The 21,474-nt window shown below is 39.3% G+C and overlaps 1 protein-coding gene across 3 annotated transcripts in view; it reads left to right on the top strand.

Annotated features, from left to right (window-relative positions):
* PLGRKT (plasminogen receptor with a C-terminal lysine) overlaps positions 1–21,474 on the top strand; it is a 43,925-nt gene extending 22,451 nt beyond the window's left edge. For all 3 annotated transcript variants that reach the window (XM_030565812.1, XM_030565811.1, XM_030565813.1), the window contains exons 3-5: positions 15,777–15,907; positions 18,323–18,432; positions 21,224–21,474. In XM_030565812.1, the coding sequence (XP_030421672.1) occupies positions 15,777–15,907; positions 18,323–18,432; positions 21,224–21,345 (363 nt within the window). In that variant the 3' untranslated portion in view covers positions 21,346–21,474. The remainder of the gene's footprint in view (positions 1–15,776; positions 15,908–18,322; positions 18,433–21,223) is intronic.

Here is a 21,474-nt window from a genome sequence, read left to right as displayed (position 1 = left end):
AACAAAACAAAACAAAACCTTACAGGCCAGATCCGTCAGTGCTGAGGTATGGGTGAACAACTTAGTCATTTGGTGTCTGTATCAAATTAAGTGGAGCCAATGTTTTGTAGCGACATTGCTAATAATAATTTTGAGTTTTGAAATTGTATTTTAATAAACTAAACTTTAGTGCTGGACACTATCTATCAGCTAGGGGAATCCAGTAAACTCAATCCTGTCCTGTCTTTGAGGGATAAGGGGTTTGTGTTTTGTTGTTTTTTGGGGCAGTGGGGGGAGGTGTTTTGTGTGTGTTACAAAGTGGCAAAAGTTTAACTTCTTGAATGGTGGTAAACACCTCTATTCTTAGAGTGTCAGAATTCATGAACTCCTTCTCAGTTCTTATTTTAAAATGTCTTGAGATTTAAAAAAAAAAGTGCCTAATTTTGGGGGAGAGAGGTGTGAATTTGAGAGGAGGGCTAAAACTGGATTTATAATAGAAACTCAGGTTCAACCTTAACTATATAGTGGCTACTGTTCTCTAATAACAATACCAGAAAGAGGAGATGGGAGAACCCTCAAATGTAGGGACATAGTTTGTCCCTCACTCCCACCACTTTATATCATTCTGGCAGCCTATAGGAGCTGTACAAGAGCTGTAGTTGGCTGGAGGAGCATTCCCTTGGCACAGCATAAGGCTGCTGTAAGTTATCATACACTGCCTATTCCTTACAAGCCTCAGGGCAAGAAGGGGTAGAATCATAGCATATCAGTGTTGGAAGGGACCTCAGGAGGTCATCTAGTCCAACCCCCTGCTCAAAGCAGGACCAATCCCCAACTAAATCATCCCAGCCAAGGGCACAGATTGGTGTCCATATGAACATCCTGGGATGTGTATGTGCAAATTCCAACTTGCATGTGTGCACTGGGGGTTGCATGCATCCAAGCACGTCATGCATAAGTTGTTTTGAAGACGTAGGCCCTAACTTCTGAGTAACTCAAGGAATAATGAAAATTATTTTGTTTAGGTTAGAAAGTGGAAGGTACTATGAGTGCTAAGTGATACTATTACAAGGTTGCATCAACCACGATTATTGTGGCTAACAAGTGCAGTGGACTGACCCTTGGACAGAATCAAGATTAATGTGAAGTGGATATACAGAGGATGATTAATTTGAAATGTGAAGACATTGTTTCTTTTTTAAGAGGAAAAGGAAAATTAAAAGAGGAGTTGTATTCCTTCCAGAGGAGACTACCTCCTTTCGCCACTTAAACGCCTTTTGATCAGGGTATCCTCCTTGCTGCTGCACATCACCTCTCCCAAGAAACATGACTCCTCTGCCGTTGTGCTGCCACTAACTGGCTGCCTTTCAGCCAAGCCTGTGTCCTATCCATTCCTCTGGGAAACACATGAAATGTCTTTTCTTGCAGAAATACCACAAGGTATAGTGTGGCTACTCTCTCCCTCTGTCCCAAAATATCCTTCTGACCTGCGAAAGTGCAACAACATGATGCTCAAGAGGGACTTCCACAAGCTCAGGGGGGATAGAGACGCATCATTTTGCTTTGGTTCTGCTGCTCACTTCTGTACACTAATGGTCCTGTGTATATTTCTTTTTTTCTGCTTTTTTGCTCCCTACCGCACATCACAGAAGAGGGGAACATAGGACCCAAATTATTTTAATAAACATTGCCCTTAGATGCTCTAAAGAGCACTGCAAGCTAAATACCAGACCAATGTAGAAGTGGTCTTTTCTTCAGCAAATACATTTTCAAATACTACAGCAGAAAACAACAAAATAATCTAAATTATTGGTAACTTCCAGCCTATCTACTAGTGCTCAACTTGTCAGCAAGAGTGCTATTTATTCTTCACAGGTTGTCAAAGTTGATTAAATGCAGATGAGACGACTTCTCCCACAAGATTTTAATCAATGAAATACAGGTTCAAATAATGTCTTCTGTGGTTTGACATCATTGTAACTGTCTTAAGAAGAATCAGTGGAAATGATAAGGGTGATTTACCCCTGCCTAATTAATAACATTATCAGTTCACAGGCACTGACTGCCTTTTTTTTTTTTCTTCTTCTCCTTCTGTCACATTTCATTTTTTCAAATTAATTTCCTTTTACTGTAAACTGTTTACATGTTCCAGGCTTCAAATGCTTGACTATCCCTAGAGTTTCTCTCATCCAGAGTATTAAGTAACTAATAAATATATTTACACTAAAGTGGAAAAATCCTTTTAAATAGGTCCTTTGAGAGTATTATAAAGTTTGAATTTTAATTGCTATTAGTACTACCTTTAAAAATTTCTTTTCTTCATTCCAAAAACAACATAAGAACCTACTCCTATTTGTATGAACGTCTCAAGATAATAGCGTACCAATTTCACATGTGTATATGCACTCAACCATTTACAAAGGTTTTGTTTTAATAGATGATCCATAGAGTTTTATGCCTATAGACAGCTCTTCCTCTCCACTAGCATTTGTTTCAAAAGTCAGAGGGCCTGATTCTGGTTTCACTTAAATGGATGTATATCCAGGAGTAACTCCATTGATTTCAGTGACATTTGTGTGTAAAAAACAGTATTATAGGAAAATTGGTCTAAAGTTTCTAAGCAACATGACCTGAAAGTAATCTGTTTGTTTGTTCAGATTTTCCCCAAAGGGGCAAGTTGAGTGGGGGGTGGGGGGCATGGCAAGGAAAGAGATCTTTTATTGCCTTATAGTTGTGTAAAATATTTACTTAAAAACTCCTAGAGAATATTATGTGGTGCTATAACTAGAAAATAACTACAGTATACACATGTATATTAGAGCAGTAAAGGCTGAAATGTGAAATAGTTTAAAAAATGGGTGTTGAGTATTACCAAGGTCTTTTTCATTTTTGTATAACTCAGCAGCATGAATCCAAAGACCAATGTGATTAGTTTAGTTAGAGCACTCTTAGGTCTGTGCTGCAGAGCTGATTTACTTGGGGCTTGTCTACACATAATTTTTGCATTGATCCAACCATAATGGTTTATAAATCCATATAATTAAATCTGTGCAACCCTTAGTGCAGACGCAGTTTATATCAATTCTTCTGATATAAAAACCTTACAAAAGCGTAGCTTATTTCTACACCAATATCATTAGATTAGTACAAAAACTGTGTAGAGCAGCTGGTAATCTTCACCTAGGCAACCTTAATTCTGGCATTTCCTAACTTTTGAGTGCTTGACTTTTTGGAGTTCGGAGTTTTGTGGAGATATAAAAATAAGTCAGGGATATGATTAATTGGTTAGTGGTCCATGGATGAATGGTGGCCTGCACAAGGCTGGTCGTATGATGCTGTCTCTTCTTTCCAGCTAAGAGAATCTGAGTAAATGGTATGGGGAGACAAAAATAAAATAAATATCAAAAGTAGAATAATTGATTCTAAAGAATCCCAAAATACTTATCACCGTTATACCAATTAAAAATCCATAAACTCTAGAATCATAGGGGTTAGAAAGGATTGCAAGGGTCATCAAGCCTAACCTCTAGTCAAGGTGCAGGTTTTGTTGTGTTTAAACCATCCAAGCCAGATGCCTAGCCAGTCTCCTTTTGAAAACCTCCAGTTGAGGAACTTCCACAACCTCCCTAGGCACTGTGTTCCATTGTCCTACTGTTCTTACAGGTAGGAAGTTTTTGTTTTACTCTTCTACATAAACAATTGCATGAAGAAATTAGATGGTCACAAATGGAAGGAGAAATCCTCAATTACACCTGTGAAAACTCACTTAGGGTACTGTAGGGTGGCTCGGCTGTGGTTCGTCCCTCAGCGGGGCGGTGGGGTATCCCACCGCCTCGCTACCAATAGTCTTAAGCCCAGCCCTAGGTCAGGGCAGGCCACAAACACTGAGTCGGTACGCTCAGGCCCTCAGGCAGGGCTGAGCAGCAATCGTCTTAAGCCCAGCCCTAGGTCGAAGCCAGGCAACAAACGCTGAGTCAGTAGGCTCGGGCCCTTAGGCAGGGCTGAGCAGCAATACTAGGTTTCGGCCACCTCAGGCCAGGGAAAGGGGGAGTCTGCCACCCCAGGAGGGGTGGAAGGGGGGACGCAGGCCCTCCCACTCCACTGCGTCCCAGCCCGGAGCCCTAGCAGCGGCAGAAACTCGCTGCTGTCAGTGGGATCCTGGCCGCAACACACTAACATAGGCTCTGGCAGTGCTGCAGCCAGACTGGGGGTGGCTGCCCTCGGGCTATTTCCACTCTCCCCCTCGTCGGGTACCTGAGTTGTTGTAGCGTCACCAGCGGTCTCAAACACCACCAGCTCCTCTGGATCAGTGTTCGAGGGTGGGCTCAATGGCTCCTCGGGGTAGGGGGCGCGAGGCAGGCTTGGCCAGTCGTCCTCGGGGTAGCGGGAGTGAGGCAGGCTCGGCTGGCCGGGTGTGAGCTCCAGCTGGCAGTGGCTGCAGACGTCTGGTCCCGGCAGTGGCTTGGCTCCTACTGAGCTCTGCAGGTCAGCTTTTATACTTCCGGGTTTGCGCCGTGACCTCTGGGGGGCGGGCACAGGACCCGGCGGCTCCGCCCACAGCGGGGTTGCGGGAGGTTTGTCCCTCAGCGGGGCTGTGGGGTATCCCACCGCCTTGCTGCAGGTACTCAGATGTAATTTAGGGTATAATCTGTAGACCATGGAACTACACAGGTACAACAGAGGGCCTGATTGTTATGCAAGAGGTGAAAAGAGAAGCTTAGAGTGAGTTTGCAGAGCTGACTGTTAAAGAAAACATCTCTTTACTTGCAAATTTAAGATGGAAATCAATGAAAATGGAACCCCATGATGCCAATCTAAAGTACATTTTAGGGTAGAAGTGCAAGATAAAAGAAGATGAAACTTTGGCAACTCTTCAAACTACTAAAATCATGATAGGGCTGAGAATGATGGGGAAAAGTTAGAACTGCATATTAAAAACTGTACGCTGCATGCACAAGTAGTAATAGCTGCTGTTTAGATACCCCCCCCAGAAAAAAAGAGATCTATCTTCAAAGTATTCTATTTCTTTCATAGTACATAATCTCTAAATGCTAATAGGCAGCTACCGATTATAGCTTTTTACTTACATTAATAGTCATTTTGAAGCTGATAGGTCTACGTGAGTAAGAGTTTACAGGTTTGGACCCATAATCTTAACGTGAAATTGAATGTATGCAGTTGGAAATTATAGTGAACAAATAAAGCTGTGTATTGTATAATGCAAAGGGAAATAAAAAGAACTCAGGAAACTACAGACCAGTTAGTTTAACTTCTGTGCCGGGGAAGATAATGGAGCAAGTAATTAAAGAAATCATCTGCAAACACTTGGAAGGTGATAAGGTGATAGGGAATAGCCAGCATGGATTTGTAAAGAACAAATCGTGCCAAACTAATCTGATAGCATTCTTTGATAGGATAACGAGCCTTGTGGATAAGGGAGAAGCGGTAGATGTGATATACCTAGACTTTAGTAAGGCATTTGATACGGTCTCGCATGATATTCTTATAGATAAACTAGGAAAGTACAAGTTAGATGGGGCTACTATAAGGTGGGTGCATAACTGGCTGGATAACCGTACTTAGAGAGTAGTTATTAATGGCTCCCAATCCTGCTGGAAGGGTATAACAAGTGGGGTTCCGCAGGGGTCTGTTCTGGGGCCGGCTCTGTTCAATATCTTCATCAACGATTTAGATGTTGGCATAGAAAGTATGCTTATTAAGTTTGCAGACGATACCAAACTGGGAGGGATTGCAACTGCTCTGGAGGACAGGGTCAAAATTCAAAATGATCTGGACAAATTGGAGAAATGGTCTGAGGTAAACAGGATGAAGTTCAATAAAGATAAATGCAAAGTGCTCCACTTAGGAAGGAACAATCAGTTTCACACATACAGAATGGGAAGAGACTGTCTAGGAAGGAGTATGGCAGAAAGAGATCTAGAGGTCATAGTGGACCACAAGCTTAATATGAGTCAACAGTGTGATACTGTTGCAAAAAAAGCAAACATGATTCTGGGATGCATTAACAGATGTGTTGTAAACAAGACACGAGAAGTCATTCTTCCCTTTACTCTGCGCTGGTTAGGCCTCAACTGGAGTATTGTGTCCAGTTCTGGGCACCGCATTTCAAGAAAGATGTGGAGAAATTGGAGAGGGTCCAGAGAAGAGCAACAAGAATGATTAAAGGTCTTGAGAACATGACCTATGAAGGAAGGCTGAAGGAATTGGGTTTGTTTAGTTTGGAAAAGAGAAGATTGAGAGGGGACATGATAGCAGTTTTCAGGTATCTAAAAGGGTGTCATCAGGAGGAGGGAGAAAACTTGTTCACCTTAGCCTCCAATGATAGAACAAGAAGCAATGGGCTTAAACTGCAGCAAGGGAGATTTAGGTTGGACATTAGGAAAAAGTTCCTAACTGTCAGGGTAGTTAAACACTGGAATAGATTGCCTAGGGAAGTTGTGGAATCTCCATCTCTGGAGATATTTAAGAGTAGGTTAGATAAATGTCTATTAGGGATGGTCTAGAGAGTATTTGGTCCTGCCATGAGGGCAGGGGACTGGACTCGATGACCTCTCAAGGTCCCTTCCAGTCCTAGAGTCTATGAGTCTATGTTTGCATTTGTGGGTCATTGGTCTGAGAGACTATTTCCTTAGCCAAATGATGTCAATCTAGACAAAATACAGAATGCAGGTTTTAAATATGCACTTTACCTATTTTTAATTACTTATTTTGTGCATGGTTCCATGCTTGAAAAGTGATGGTTTTCAGTAAAGCAAACAAGTGCTCAGGTCACTTTTAAAAGTCTTGCTCCTGGTTTTGCTTTTTTAATTGGAAAAAGTTTAAAAGATACTTGGCTGCAAGTAGTCGTAACACAACAAGGCTCACACTCTTGTAATAAAATCTGAATATTTAATAGTTTGGGTGTTTGTCCTCTGTGACTGGCAGTTCTCAGTAGAACATCATAAAGAAATAAACTAAGACAAATCACTAAAACTAGCAGCTGAAAATGGAATATTAAGTTCAAAGCTGTGGTCAAACATTCAGTTTCAGATCTGCTTTTAAAAAATATGTTGTGCTTAACAGTAAAAGCCTTTTCCTACATGGAACTGGTGTTGGATCCAGGTATATTGAAGTCAGACTAGCTGACCACTGTCATCATTCCTGGCTCTCCAATCTATGAATAACACTTTAAAAATATAATTTAAACTAAACCTCTATTATGTGGGCCTCAACAAGATATTTTCACTAAGGGCCCTCCATTGCCATTGAAGTCCGTGAAAACTGAGGGTGCTGTCTTCAAGCATACTTAGTATTAAAGTCTTTCAGCATCCTTCTGAAGTAGGTGATTATCTCCCAGTATTACAGATGGGTAAACTGAGGCACAAAAAAGCTTAAAGCCTACCTTTCAGAAATGCTGAGCACAAGTCTAGGATCAGACTGAAAATACAAAGGTGATGGTACTCTTCCAGGCTCTGCACACAAAACAAGTTCCACTTGCATAATACGATCTAGGCGTGGCTGACTCTCTTTGGAGTCTGAATATATCCATGGGCTCTGCTGGGCTCCTCATGGTTGGCTTCCCCTCAGTGAGGCTGTTTTTTTTTAAACTTGTCATCTCCCCTTTGGGGGCGCCTCAGCTGCTCTGCTGAGATCCTTGTGTTTGGGTCCTCCTTGTTAGAGGGCGTGGGGAAATGTGACAGTGCTGTTACTGGTGGTGCAAATAGCTTGTTTTCCAGTGAGCCCGGGAAGTAATTTTAAATGAGAAGCACTTGAAAAACCCTCAGCCTTTGAATAAGTTAAAAAAAAAAAAAGTTTTGGAAATGAATATGATACTTGTCAGTGGTTTCTGAGGCTTTGTAATTTGGCTAAATCAACATAATTTTTTAAGAGGGGAGGGTGCATCTAATTGTGGGTGGGAGTGACTCTGACACTGGGTGACCTTGGTTGGGAAAGTCAATTAAACACTCTGTGCCTCAGTTTATCCATTTATAAATAAAACAGAGGATACATGGTATTTATTAATAATTGGAAAATATCTTTTGAGACTTTCTGATGGAGTTGCATTGCCTGGGACAAGTGTGGCCTGGGCTGTGTCTCTGTTTTCTCCTTTAAGGATGAGACTGAAATCAGTCAAAGTCACCTTGACCTTGCCCTGAAAATTTTGGTTTCTAGGGCTGCTGAATCTCTTCTTCAATCACCCCCTGAGTTTTTTCACATCAGGCAGCACCTTCTGATTACTGAAATATTGCTGTTTTATGCCTGCTGTTTCTGTATAAGGAAACCATACTAAATGATAACTAAAATAAGCTATTTTGATTTGTGGAAGGGGTGCAGAGGATGCATATTTTCAGGACCTAATGTATGATAAGAAAAGCATAATTATTATTTCTGGAATTTAAATGGTTTGTCATCAGGTTATACTCAGTCAAAGATATTGGTTTGTCTTTTGTGTGCAAAGAAGAAAGTGTGGAGCATGCATGCTAACTTTATATACTTTTGAGAGAGCTTGTGTGAGAGAGAGAAAGACACCATGTTATAGAGCTACAGAAATCTGGGTCCAAATCCTAGTAACAAGATTGTAAAGATTTTTGTTTAACATGACTATAAATGCTCAAGCATCTTCTAATAAAACAGTCATCAAGCATTTTTTTTAACAACAATATTTTTTGTGTAAATAAATTATAAATCCCTGGTGTAAATGCCATTGAAGTTAATGAAGTTACATCAGGGATGAATTTGGGCAAGCGTCACTAGGTTTTGTTCATGCTGTTTCACGCTGTGGTTTAGTTTTTGTCAAGGTGGAGTCTCTGTTCTTTCTCTGAACACTTGAGTTGTATTTCTTGCTACATTGATAAGATACTTGTTTATGAAATCTCTTATCAGTGAGAATTAAAATGTCCTTTCTTGTAACTAACCAAGGCAATGTGTGCAAAGGACTATTTTCTAATTTTAAGGAAATTGAAATTTAACCTTTTTACATGGAAGGAAGAACAAGACTATACTTTTCACAGAAGCTAACAGCAGGTTTGAATTTACATGGTTACTTTTGCAAAAGGGCGAACTTCCTTTATTATAAGTAATACAAACCTCTTTATTTTTGTAAACTTCTGTTTTGTAAGTCAACGTGGGAGCAGAATTAGGGCCTGATCTAAGACCTATTCAGTTCAGTGGGAGTCTTTCCAATGATTTCAGTGTCCTTTGGATCAGTCCCTTTGGGAGGAATGATATGAATAAAGAAAAATTTCTTGCCTGTAGTCCAGATCTTGATGTCTTTTCTCAGGCAGAATTTCCACAGTCCCCATTGTGAGTTTTGCCCAACAAGGATTGCAGGAATTGGCCCTCTTAATTTATTTAGATGCTCCAGTGAAATCCTGCTGAATCAAATTAAGTAATACAAATAACATTGAGTATTCTAGCCTATGTGCACATTTTTGGCAGGGAGCGACTTCTTGAGAAACCTCCATTTAGATAAATATGTGATGTACTAAAGAGGCCCAGTGGTACTGGAGGATACATACTACACTGGGATTTAATGATCTCTGTCACTGATTCTCTAAAGTTTTATGGTTCCTTGCAAAATAGCAAGTGATAAAAGTACTTTTTGTTTTTGAGATACCTCAGAGCTATTAGCACTATATTAAAACACTACATTAATACACTTAACTGAATTCCTAATACATGCCTTGAACACTGGCACATATGATAAATCTTTGTTTAGGAATACTCTGTTCAAAAGTCAAAGAATTACAAATGTGCATTTGGGGGCAGGAAATCTGCATAGAAAATTACTAGAGTTGTGTAGTGTTAGCATCTGTAGTTAGTATTTGCTGTAAGTTGACTAGTATACACTAAGGAAAGTGTTTTATTAAGAGGTCACGGAGGAGTATGGAGAATATGACTACATAATCTGGAGTTTTGTTTTTAGTGTATAATCCAAGTTTTAGTTCAGTGGCTCTCAACCAGAGGTAGGTATATCCCTAGGGGTACTCAGAGGTCTTCCAGGAGGTACATCAACTCATCTAGATATTTGCCTAGTTTTACAAGAGGCTACATAAAAATCACTAGTGAAGTCAGTACAAACTAAAATTTGATACAGACAATGACTTGTTTATACTGCTTTGTATACTATACACTGATATGTAAGTACAATATTTGTATTCCAATTGATTTATTTTATAATTATATTGTAAAAATGAGAAAGTCAGCAATTTTTCAGTATTAGTGTGCTGTGACACTTTTTTGTGTTTCTGTGTGTGATTTTGTAGTTTAGTGAAACTTGGGGCTACACAACACAAATCCGACCTGAAAGGGGCACAATAGTCTTGAAAGGTTAGCGCCACTGTTTTAGTTTATAGTAAATGATAGTTTTATAACTTGTTAACTCATAAAATAACTCTGGGCTTCTGAAACTTGACATGGCAGATTTATAGAGATGTGTTCATCTGTCCTTTTGTGCCTGTAATTCAGTAACTGGTTTTCTTCCTTTTGGTACGTGGATTACAATGCACCATCAAACTATAACTTTTATCTTTAAAAGTAGTGTTAATATCCTATCTGGTTTACTTTTTGTACTAAAATTTTCAATCTTTTATTCAGTTGCTTGTGACTAACTGACTGCAAATTAGATTGTACTTGCTTTTCCAATAACTACTCTTTAGCAAACTTCTGTTTCTGACGCCTTCAACAGATGTTCATGCATCATAGCCTCTTCCCTTCTCCCACTACCCCAAATCAAAGACTACATTTTATACATTTTAGGAGCACAGATTATTTGTTGTTCAAACAAAAAGGCACATCTATATTTTCCACATCAGTGTGTATTATGCACAAATAACGAAACTGAGAGGAAAATAGAGGTAATTATATTGATATTTTATATATAATTTTGTCTTAGTCATTTCAGCCCTCAACAATTTGCCAAACCTCTGATATTAAGGTCCACAATGTAGCTAATTAACAAGCAATGTTGCTGCTTACCTCAGTTTGCAAATGTCTAATGAGTGACAAAATTAAATCTAATTATTTTGATATTTTATTAAGTGGTTTATGAGCCACTACATAATTACCTCTTCTGAAATTAAAGTGGTCTGAAAATTATGGCTGTCCGGAAAATTAGTGGATGTTGATGATATTTGTAATAAGGATTATTCTTTTTCCAGACTTTTACTCTCCAGATGTAACAATTTGCTGAGACTCTACTGAATGGAGCTTTTCCTATGTACAATTAAATATAATTAAATCTGTCCCTTATTATGTTTAACAAATTAATTCTACTCATCTGGTATCTTACCTGTTTATAAATAGGATGGCAAGATCAGCATAGTCTGAAGGAAATAATCAGTAACAATTTAACTTAAATTGTTCTGTTTAAGTTACATTCATAGTGATGTAGATAACTAAATGGGTGGGAAACCAATTACAAAAGTATAAAAACATTCTCACATTAGACAATAGGTAAAAATAGTACATCTAATATACTAGATGCATAACAAGGGAACATTCTTTACACTTGCTCTTTGTGTTCTTAATACTTTTTTGTCTCTCTCTCCAGAAGGTGTCATTCTTTTTCGAGTAGTGTCCTTGCGGGTGCTCAGCTTTAGGTGCGCATGCACTCTGGTGCCTTTGCACAGAGATTTTTGGTAGCAGTGCTCATTCCGTCCACAAGTGCACCCTACACGTTCTTTTGCCCTGTACTGAGGCTATATAGGGCTGCATGGGAGAACTATCCTCAATTTATTTTCAACCATCTTCAGCCAGAGATGGAGTTTACTGTATGCCTGTTCATGTTCCCTCTTGTATTAGTGCTTTAGTTTTTATAGTTAGTTCTCAGCAGTAGTAGATTTAGTACCTTATAGTTGTTGGAATTTGCGTTTTCCCCCCTTGTTTTTTAAAATTATATAGACAGACACACACGTATTTTTTTTTCTTTTTCCCCTATTGAGAAGCTTGAACAATTTTCTTCTGTCAGGGTTGCCAGGCTACCTAGGCCAGTGGTTCTCAACCAAGGGTACCTGTAGCCCTGGGGGTACTCAGAGGTCTTCCAGGGGGTACATCAACTCATCTAGATATTTACCTAGTTTTACAATAGGCTACATAAAAATCACTAGCGAAGTCACTACAAACTAAAATTTCATACAGTCAGTGACTTGTTTGTACTGCTCCATATACAGTACTATACACAGAAATGTAAGTGGAATATAAATATTGTACTTACATTTCTAATTGATTTATTTTATAATTATATGGTAAAAAAGAGAAAGTAAGCAATTTTTTGGTAATAGTGTGCTGTGACACTTCTGTATTTTAATGTCTGCTTTTTAAGCAAGTAGTTTTTAAGTGTGGTGAAACTTGGGGGTACGCAAGACAAATCAGATGCCTGAAAGGCATACAGTAGTCTGGAATGGTTGAGAGCCATTGCCCTAGGCTTGGCCTGTCTTGTCAAGAAGCAATCTCTGTTAGTGACAGGCACTCCCAGTACATTCGTTGTTTGGGAGATTCTCACGTTCCTAGCAGGTGTAAGACCTGCTCTTCTTTTAAAGGAAGATCCCAGAAGAACAGGGAAATAAAGTACTACCTCTTAATGGTGGAGCAAGTTTTGAGACTAGTCTCTGACCTGAAAGCAGAGGCCCCCGTCCCTTCTGTCAATACCCTGTCATCATCGAGATCATGGTCACCAAGAGCTTCCAAGATGAAGACAGCATTGAAACCCCATCTCCAATACTCACATAGTGAGGTACCAATAACCGTGCTGCTGATAGCGAGATTGTCCCATTGAAAAGTATAAGGAAAGCGATAAGAGGAGCAGACTAGAGAGGTCTTCATTAAAGAATATCCAGTCACCAGACATCTCAGGCCTCTAGAGGAGTACTACTAGTAAGGCTCCGAGTACTTCAGGTACCGTGAAGCACACTAAGACTTCCAACTGAGTCCCATACCTCAGCAGCAAAGGGCTCGGTACTGATGACTACTGTTGTCCAGGGACTGGCTTCAATGGAACCCTCAACCCATTCAGTACTGATATCAGTGCCTCGCACAACAGTTTCTACATCATTGGTGCTGGTACTGAATTCTTTTGTGTTACTGGTACCACAGGAATTCCAGAACCTGAAAGACCTTTTGGTACCAAATGAACCTGAGTCTTCACTCATGGCAACCTCTGGACACCTCTTGGTACAGAAGTCAGCTGGGTCTCTGACTGCTGACATGTTTCTGTGAGACCTACCACTTTTCTCCATCTTCTACTATCCAGGAGGAGGGCTTGTCACCTCTGATACAATATGTGAGGCAGTATTCTGACTCAGACTCTGTACTTTCTATTCAAGGCTCTCCAATTATTCCAGGAGACATTATTTCCCATTGCAGATGCAACAAAGGCAGGACATCAGACCCCTGCCTAGCAACATTTGGGATGACTAGCACTGGATATCTCCCTCCTCCCCCTCATGCCATATTGTCTCTCTTATTGGCCTTACTGGGATCTATGGGCAATGTTCTTCCAGCAATTTTGAGTGGCGTCAACTACATCCCACAGGGAACACAGAAGATCTTGTTCCCCAATACCATGTACCTCTCCTCCCCACTCTGAGCCCAAAGATCTTTGAAGGGCAAGCGTAGACAAGGAAGTTACCCCACCTTACAAATATCTCATTGTTGTCACCTGATGAGGCAGTAATGCCACCACTGCCATCATTAGCTGATGACTTTAGGCAATTCCAGGACCTGATGAAGTGGGTTGATGACACCTTGCAAATTCTGGAAAAGGTCCAGGACTTCCACCACAAGCTCCTGGACATACTGCATACTTTTACCTCAGTGCTGATGATAGCCCACCAATGATTAGTCTTGTTATAGTTAGTATGACAACACCCATTTTTTCATGTCCTCTGTGTATATATATCTTTCTACTGTATTTTCCACTACATGTATCCAATGAAGTTAGTTTTAGCCCATGAAAGCTTATGCTCAAATAAATTTTTTAGTTTCTAAGGTGCCACGAGTACTCCTCATTCTTTTTGCGGATACAGACTAAGGCTACGTCTACACAACAGCATAAAATCGAAATTACTAAAACCGGTTTTATAAAACCGATATTATAAAATCGATTTTATGCGTCCACACTAGGGCACATTAATTCGGTGGTGTGCGTCCATGGTCCTAGGCTACCATCGATTTCCGGAGCGGTGCACTCTGGGTAGCTACATTAAAAGAACGAGACCAATAACTTCGATTTCCGTCCACACTAACTCTAAATCGATATAGTAATATCGATTTTAGGGTTACTCCTCTCGTTGGGGAGGAGTATAGAAATCGATTTTAAGAGCCCTTAAAATCGATTTAAAGTGCCTTGTAGTGTGGATGGGTACAGAGTTAAATCGATTTAACGCTATTTAAATCGATTTAACTGTGTAGTGTGGACCAGGCCTAACACGGCTACCACTCTGAAACCTATTTCTAAGGTTTTTGCTTCTGGGTAGCACCAACAAGGTGTTTAGCCAGCACATTGTGAAGGAACTACACCTCTACCCTGATATAACGAGACCCGATATAACACGAATTTGGATATAATGCAGTAAAACAGTGCTTGGCGGGGTGGGGGGGCTCCGCGCGCCAGTGGATCAAAGCAAGTTCGATACAACGCGGTTTCACCTATAATGCGGTAAGATTTTTTTGGCTACCAAGGACAGCGGTATATCAGGGTAGAGGTGTAATTGAATACAATGGCCCATTAAAGAACACTTAACTCATAATGGAGGGAGCCTATGTACTCTTAATGGAGTTTCCTGCTATGACTAAGCGAAGTCATGCATGGACCTGTGACTTGCTCATGTGACTTCAAATTCTATCTTTTACCTGTGATTTTAAACTAGCTGAGGCCTTTGTCTGAAACATTGGGTTTCCCTCCACTTGGTAAAAGCCATAAAAGGCCATGGAAACATCTTAATTTTTGCCTCTTTCCTGCTCCAACGTCTGGACTATGGACTTATACTAATGGAAGCATTCTAAGTAAGGGACTGAGGACCTTCCAATGATTTGGAAGCAACCAGAGACTTGACTTAAGCCAGCAGTTTATTCCAGCACTGCTACAAACGTGAACCAAGAACTTTACAATTGTTCTATGTATTTGATTCCTTTAACCAATTTTAACTCTCATCTTTCTTTCTCTTTATAAATAAACCTTTAGATTTTTAGATACTAAAGGATTGGCAACAGTGCGATTATTGGGTAAGATGTGAGTGATATATTGACCTGGGTGTGTGGGATCAGAAGAACCTTTCATTTGATGAACATGATTGTAAAGAACCACTCATCTTAAAGTCTAGTGTTTTTGGTGGTGATACAAGAACTGGAATGACTAAGGAAACTGCTGTTCTGACTTCTTGTTAGCCAGTGTGCTGAAACAGAAGTTTACTTTTGTTGCTGGTTTGGTATATCTTAAGGGAGAATAACAGTCAGTTTTCAGGTGTATCTGCCCTATTTCTCAGCAGTTTGTCCTGAATTTGGTATTCTCAGTTGTGACCTGCAAAGGCACGGTGACAGGGGGAATGCTTTCTTCTGATATTTGCTAATCTAGAAAATCCTTTATCGTAGGAATACTGGTATAAACTGTTCTAACAATATGAATTATTAGGGAAGACTTATCTCAACATAATAGTGTTAATAATTGCCTGGAAAGAGATGAAGACCAAAAACTTCTCACTAGAATTTTGTGTTGATTGATTGAACGATCTGCTCAGACTTTCAGATTATGAATTACTTTGTTTTATCTAATTTTCCTTTTCTTTTTCACCTACCCTCAGCTGGAAAGACAGCTACTGATGCAGAGTCAAATGCGAGAGAGACAGATGGCTATGCAGATTGCTTGGACAAGAGAATTCCTCAAATATTTTGGAGCATTTTTTGGACTTGCTGCTGTAGGTCTAACTGCTGGGTATGAAGTTTGTTATGTACTAGAACATTCAAGTAAATTAGTTGTAGTAATTCCTCAGTGGTCATTGTCTTTCTGTTGCCTGCTCTGGCAGAATTTGATTTTTTTTATATATATATAATTTCTACCAATATCAGTGTTTTGTTTTAAGTATCTTTTTTTCTATTTTTATCTATTTAAATTTTCACAGTTGTGGGGAATTATGGGTGGGAGGTCAGCCAGTAATTATTTAATGTCAGTAGACATTGAGATTCAAAGAGTTAAAGTTTTGTATCAGTTAAAACACGAATTGTCAACATCACATGCCAAAATATGTAACAAAGTAAATATCCTTACATCAAACTCTAAATTCTCAAACAACATTTTTCTTACTTTGCTTATCTGTAAATTTCAATTACTTATTGCTGACATTTATTTTTTTCTCATTTTTCTGTGTACGCTGAGTACTTACATTTACTGATTTTAAAAAATCTAATCCTTCCATGTCTATTCTTAAGTAATTATTTTGAAGTGTGTGTTTCTGATCAGAGAAATAGAAATGGCATTTCCTTAATCAATCAGCTCCCTGTATATCATATCTGCTTACTTCAGTGACCAAATCAAGTTGTGTTTGGTATTTTTACTGTTAATACTGAAGGGCAAATATATCTGAGAGGAGGTAGCCGTATTCTTATAAAATTTAACATTTTATATAGTTCTTTACATATTCAAAGTGCTGAACAGACTTATCCCTCACATCTCTCCTATGAAATGGGTGGTAAGTAAGAGTATTCCCATTTTACATAAGGGGAGATTAAGACATAAAGGTTATACTGTACCCAAGGTTACATCAAGAATTAGTGTCAGAACTAAGTTAGAATTTAGGACTGCTGATTAACAGCTTTTGTATTAATTCTATATCACTCTCCCTTCCTGTACTGTTTTACCTGCTGTATCATCAAAAGCATCATCTCAAGCCTGACTGCAGAATCTTTATTGCTCATTAGACAGAACTTTTTTTTTCTCTTCCTGGCGACTAACATTTTTTCATTTCTAAACTCATAAGTGACTTTATATAACAGACGTATTTCTGTTCATGTTGGTATTTTGCACTTGACTCTATAGGTTGGCTCCTCTGTCAAATTCAGCATAAAATAATTGCCTACAAAGTTTGTGCCACTTTCTTTCCTGTACTATGACTTAATAAGATAACTGTCTTGCCAGACAGTCCTGCCTAGGTTCTCTGGATGACTGAAAAATATAAGTCACTGAACAATGTATATACGTTCTCAAAAAACTCTAAAGTTCATAGGAAATGACTGTGTGTAAGGTATACATTAAATGTATACCTATGTGTGTCTTATATTCTACATGTGTGGTGGATCTGGAGCTGTCTAATTTGTGAATGCTATATTTCTATAGGTTTTGTGTGTAAGGGGGTTACTTGACATGCTGTTGTGATGTCTACTGTATGCATATATTGAGTTAATTCAATAGTGGAATTGTCAGGAAATGAGAAGGAAGTGGAACCATATGTACACTTTCCAGCGTACACTTGAGACAAAACAAGAGTAATTCATTTTGATGCTCTGCTTGACCTCCTGCTAGGCCTGCCAGACAGGTTTTCCCAGGAGTGACTCTGTCCCTGTGAGGAGGAAATTTTCAGGGCAGCCAGTAGGGATTAAGACTCACGCCACCTCAAGAAGGCGGGAGACGCACAGGTTTTTGAGAGCTAAGGTAAATCCACACTTCAGAGGTTAGGAGTCTTGGGTAGGATAGACCTCTTATGTTATGCTTTGTTCATACTGTTCAGATTAAACAATACTTTGATTTAAGGAGGCTGTTTTGGGTCACTTTATTCACCACTGTTCACACGCTACTGAAGGGATGAACTTCAGGTACCTCTATTTAGTCAGACCTGCTGGGTAAGCACAGTCAGTACGCAGGGTACTGAAGCCTCAGAACCCAGTCAATGAGTGGGAGAATCATGGAATTCCACCCTGAGAGAGGTTAAGGCCTGAGGGGAAGCCCTCAAGAGACCAGAAAAAGGGTCCGAGATGCAGCTAGCCCTATAATGACTATATACATACAACTATAAAACAAAATAATATATGCATTTTGGTTTGTAATAAATAGCATGTATTGTGAACATCAGACTCTTTTTGTTCCGAAACGCATGCTGAACCAGTAGTAGTAGCACTTTAAACTTTTCTGAAGCACAGGAAATGTTTTTCATTTCAGTGTTTGGTTTGTTTGTTAGTTAAATAAATGTTCCTTAAAATGTGCATAAAACAGGTTAATAGTCTTCTGAAACATTTGGCTCTGTCTCTAGAGTAGCTAAATACCTTCTGTGTGATTAGTGAAGCTTTTAGGCTGCTGCTGATCTTACAAAACTTATTGTTGTTTCACTCCCTCCTCCCTTCTTTTTTTTATGAACAGAGCAATAAAAAACAAGAAACCAGGACTGTTCCTTCCAATAGTTCCCTTAAGCTTTGTACTTGCCTACCAATATGATATGGGCTATGGAACACTTTTGCAAAGGATGAAGGGTATGTATATGGAAGTTGCTGAGACTTGTAACCAAGCCTAGCACCCTTTGGACTCCCTTGTTCTTGACCACAATGTGCCATGCCAGTACCTTTTGCAGCTCCTTTTGTCTTACGGGCAAGTGCCTAAACTCATTAAGGGAGACAGAAATGAGAGTGAAGTAAAGTCAGAATTGTTTCCTTCTGTCTGAGCTTCCCCAGCAGAGAGTATTCCATCCTAATAGCCTTCACTGCCAATTCAGGTTGTCTTAAGTAAATACAAAATTTGAGAAAATCAAGAGAAAAATTAATAATTGGACTGTAAATACAGATGGACTAATACTAACAGTTTTAGAAGTGACAGGTTTAGTTACTTCTCTCCAGTTTCTGTTTTGAAATGTAATAAAGCAGTATGAATGTAAGTGAAATTTACTGGTGCACTTCCCCAGTAAGTTAATCTTAATCATGTGCATCCTAGAGAAATACCTGATGATAGAGCCTATCAAAAGTAACAAACTGAATAACATTGCGTATGGTTTGTCTCTTTTTCTGCACTATAGAAAAAGGACAATGAGGAGCTATTAGTGTATATTTAGACCTGGATTCAGAATATGGCTTGTGCTTAGAATATGCAGCCCTTGAATCAAAGTAATGATCAGTCCAGATAACTTTCTGTTAAAGCACAGAGATGAGGCAGGTGCAATAACGTCTAATGGAAAATATAAAATACAAAATACTCAGCTATAAGATTTATTTTCAAATTTTATACAGCATTGAGCATATATGTAATTGCACACAAAACTACGTTAAAAGGACATTGTTAAAGTTCCACAGTCAATCACACAAAAGTTAGGAAAAAAAACAGAATTAAGATTGCCTATTCAACCTTAATTTGGCCCCCTTGACATATAAATTATGACAGTCATACATGATCATCAACACAGAATCAATAGTTTTGTCTTTAGAACAGTAAATAATGTGCAGTAAATAAGGCCTAAGGCCACACATTGAACAATGAGGATAAACAAAATATTAAATAGCTTCTCATTAACTATGCATTGTCCATCTTGTGCACTGAATGAGGTAGTGGTCTGTGGGAAAAAATAGTATGATGATGTAATTAAAGACTGTATTAGGCACATGGGAGCTGAATTAAGATTCCTTAAGTCTAGTATTTTTTTTGTAACTTTTGAGCACTTGATTTTGCAATCTTAATGTTCTTTTTACATAGTGTTCTGTGTGTAACTTCCTAGATTTTTAAAAAAGCAAACTGAAAACAGAAATTTCATCATGTGGCATCATTGACACCCACATGGGTCATCAGCCCGATTGGAACCTTTAAACCTACTGCACAGACATCTGTCACTTGAGCTAACTGAGTAAATACAAGCAGTGTTAGGTTATCATTCTTTATGTGGAATTGCCCTAGAGCAGGGACTGGACATGTTGCCAGTGAGTTTCACCATGTCTGCTGACTGCAGACGCTTAGGAATCTTGGTATCCATTCCAGGTTCTGGAGAAGAGCATTCTCAATGGAAACAGATTCTTCTGCCCTGTCCCTTCCAATTTGTCCCAGTCAAAATTCTGGCTCCTGTCCCTGTCGCCACTCCTTAGGCTTCTCATCCCAGCCTCGTTGCCCAGCATGTCCAGTTCTCAGTCTCTGGACTCTTTTTTTGTTCCAGTCCCTATCTCCTTGCCCAGTCCCCTCTATCTCCCTATCCATATTTCACTTGATTGGCCAGTCTCCTTCGCCAACCACAGTTCCCAGCTCCTTGTTCAGTCTGCCTGTCTTGCTGAACACATTCCCACTTTTTCTGTCCCCAGTGTCTACCAATCAGTCTTCCTCCCCAGCTTCTTGTTCAGTCTGTTTTCCCCCCAACTCGTCTCCTTGCCAGCCAGTCCTGCTCCCCTGCCACCAGCTCTTTATTTCATCCCAGTCTACCCCTGGTGATGTATTGGCTCCCTGTTTCACTCCCTGCCATCAGCCTGCAGTTAGATCTGTGCCTTCCCTCCCTGGTTCCATTTTCCAATTTACTCCCCACGACAGATCTGGCCCTTGTCTCCGTGTATTCAGATCAAGCAGCTCACTCCTCCACTTAGCCTGGCCTGTCAGGATGGGGTGGGAGTCAATTGAGAGTACAGGAGAGACAGTATCCCTGTTCTTTGTTTTGGAGCCTGGTCCACAGTGGAACAGAGCCATACTTGCAGGGAAAGTCCTACTCAGTCTGGGATGGAGCATGTTCAGTATGGACAGACTCATAAAGAAATTTAGCTGAGAAACTAGCATGTCTCTGTTGAACATGTGCAACTGCTGTTTTTCAAAGGCTTATAATTTGGCCAAATTTGGGAGGATTTTCCTGGGAATGGGAAAATCATATCCCTGACACAAAGGACATCTGTTAAATTTCATGTCCTTACTCCAAAACATGGGGGCACTAAAGCTTGTCAAATAAAAGGTTGCCAGAACTTTTTAACATGGGCAAAAAAGCATTTTTCTTTAGCCTTGTTCTTGGAAATAAATGAAAGTTTCCAAACAAATTTAGCCTAAGGCAGACACATGGCATGGAAAATTTCAGCCCAAACATTTGGCAAAATTCTAAATAACTGAAAACAGGGACTTATAATGAAAAGTGTTGGGCAACCTTAGAAATAAGTGGTACTACGAGCCCCAGTTATAATTATTTAAGTAAATATCTAATATTCTTTAGTTATTCAAGCCTTTAAACAAAATATATGCAATTTCTCTGAAAACTTCTTTTGTTCTTATTAAAGTGCAAAGATTTATTTATTTATTTATTTATTTATTTATTTTAAGGTGAAGCAGAGAACATCCTTGACACAGAGAACACCTTGCTAGAAATGCCAAAAGGAGCCCTCACTTTTGAAAGCCTTGAAAAAGCCAGAAGAGCTCAGAGCAAGTTCTTTATAGAAAAATAAGAAGACTGTAACCACTCAGTACTTCAAAACACAAAATTATTTGTTTGTAATCATGTTGCTGACTTAAAATGTTAGATTATTTGTTTTGAGAACACAATATTTTTAAAATAAAATAAATTTCATTTAAAA

Source organism: Gopherus evgoodei, chromosome 6, assembly GCF_007399415.2.
Source record: "Gopherus evgoodei ecotype Sinaloan lineage chromosome 6, rGopEvg1_v1.p, whole genome shotgun sequence".
Lineage (NCBI taxonomy): Eukaryota > Metazoa > Chordata > Testudines > Testudinidae > Gopherus > Gopherus evgoodei.
The sequence above is the reverse complement of the archived record's forward strand: the minus strand, read 5'-3'. Positions and strand labels throughout refer to the sequence as shown.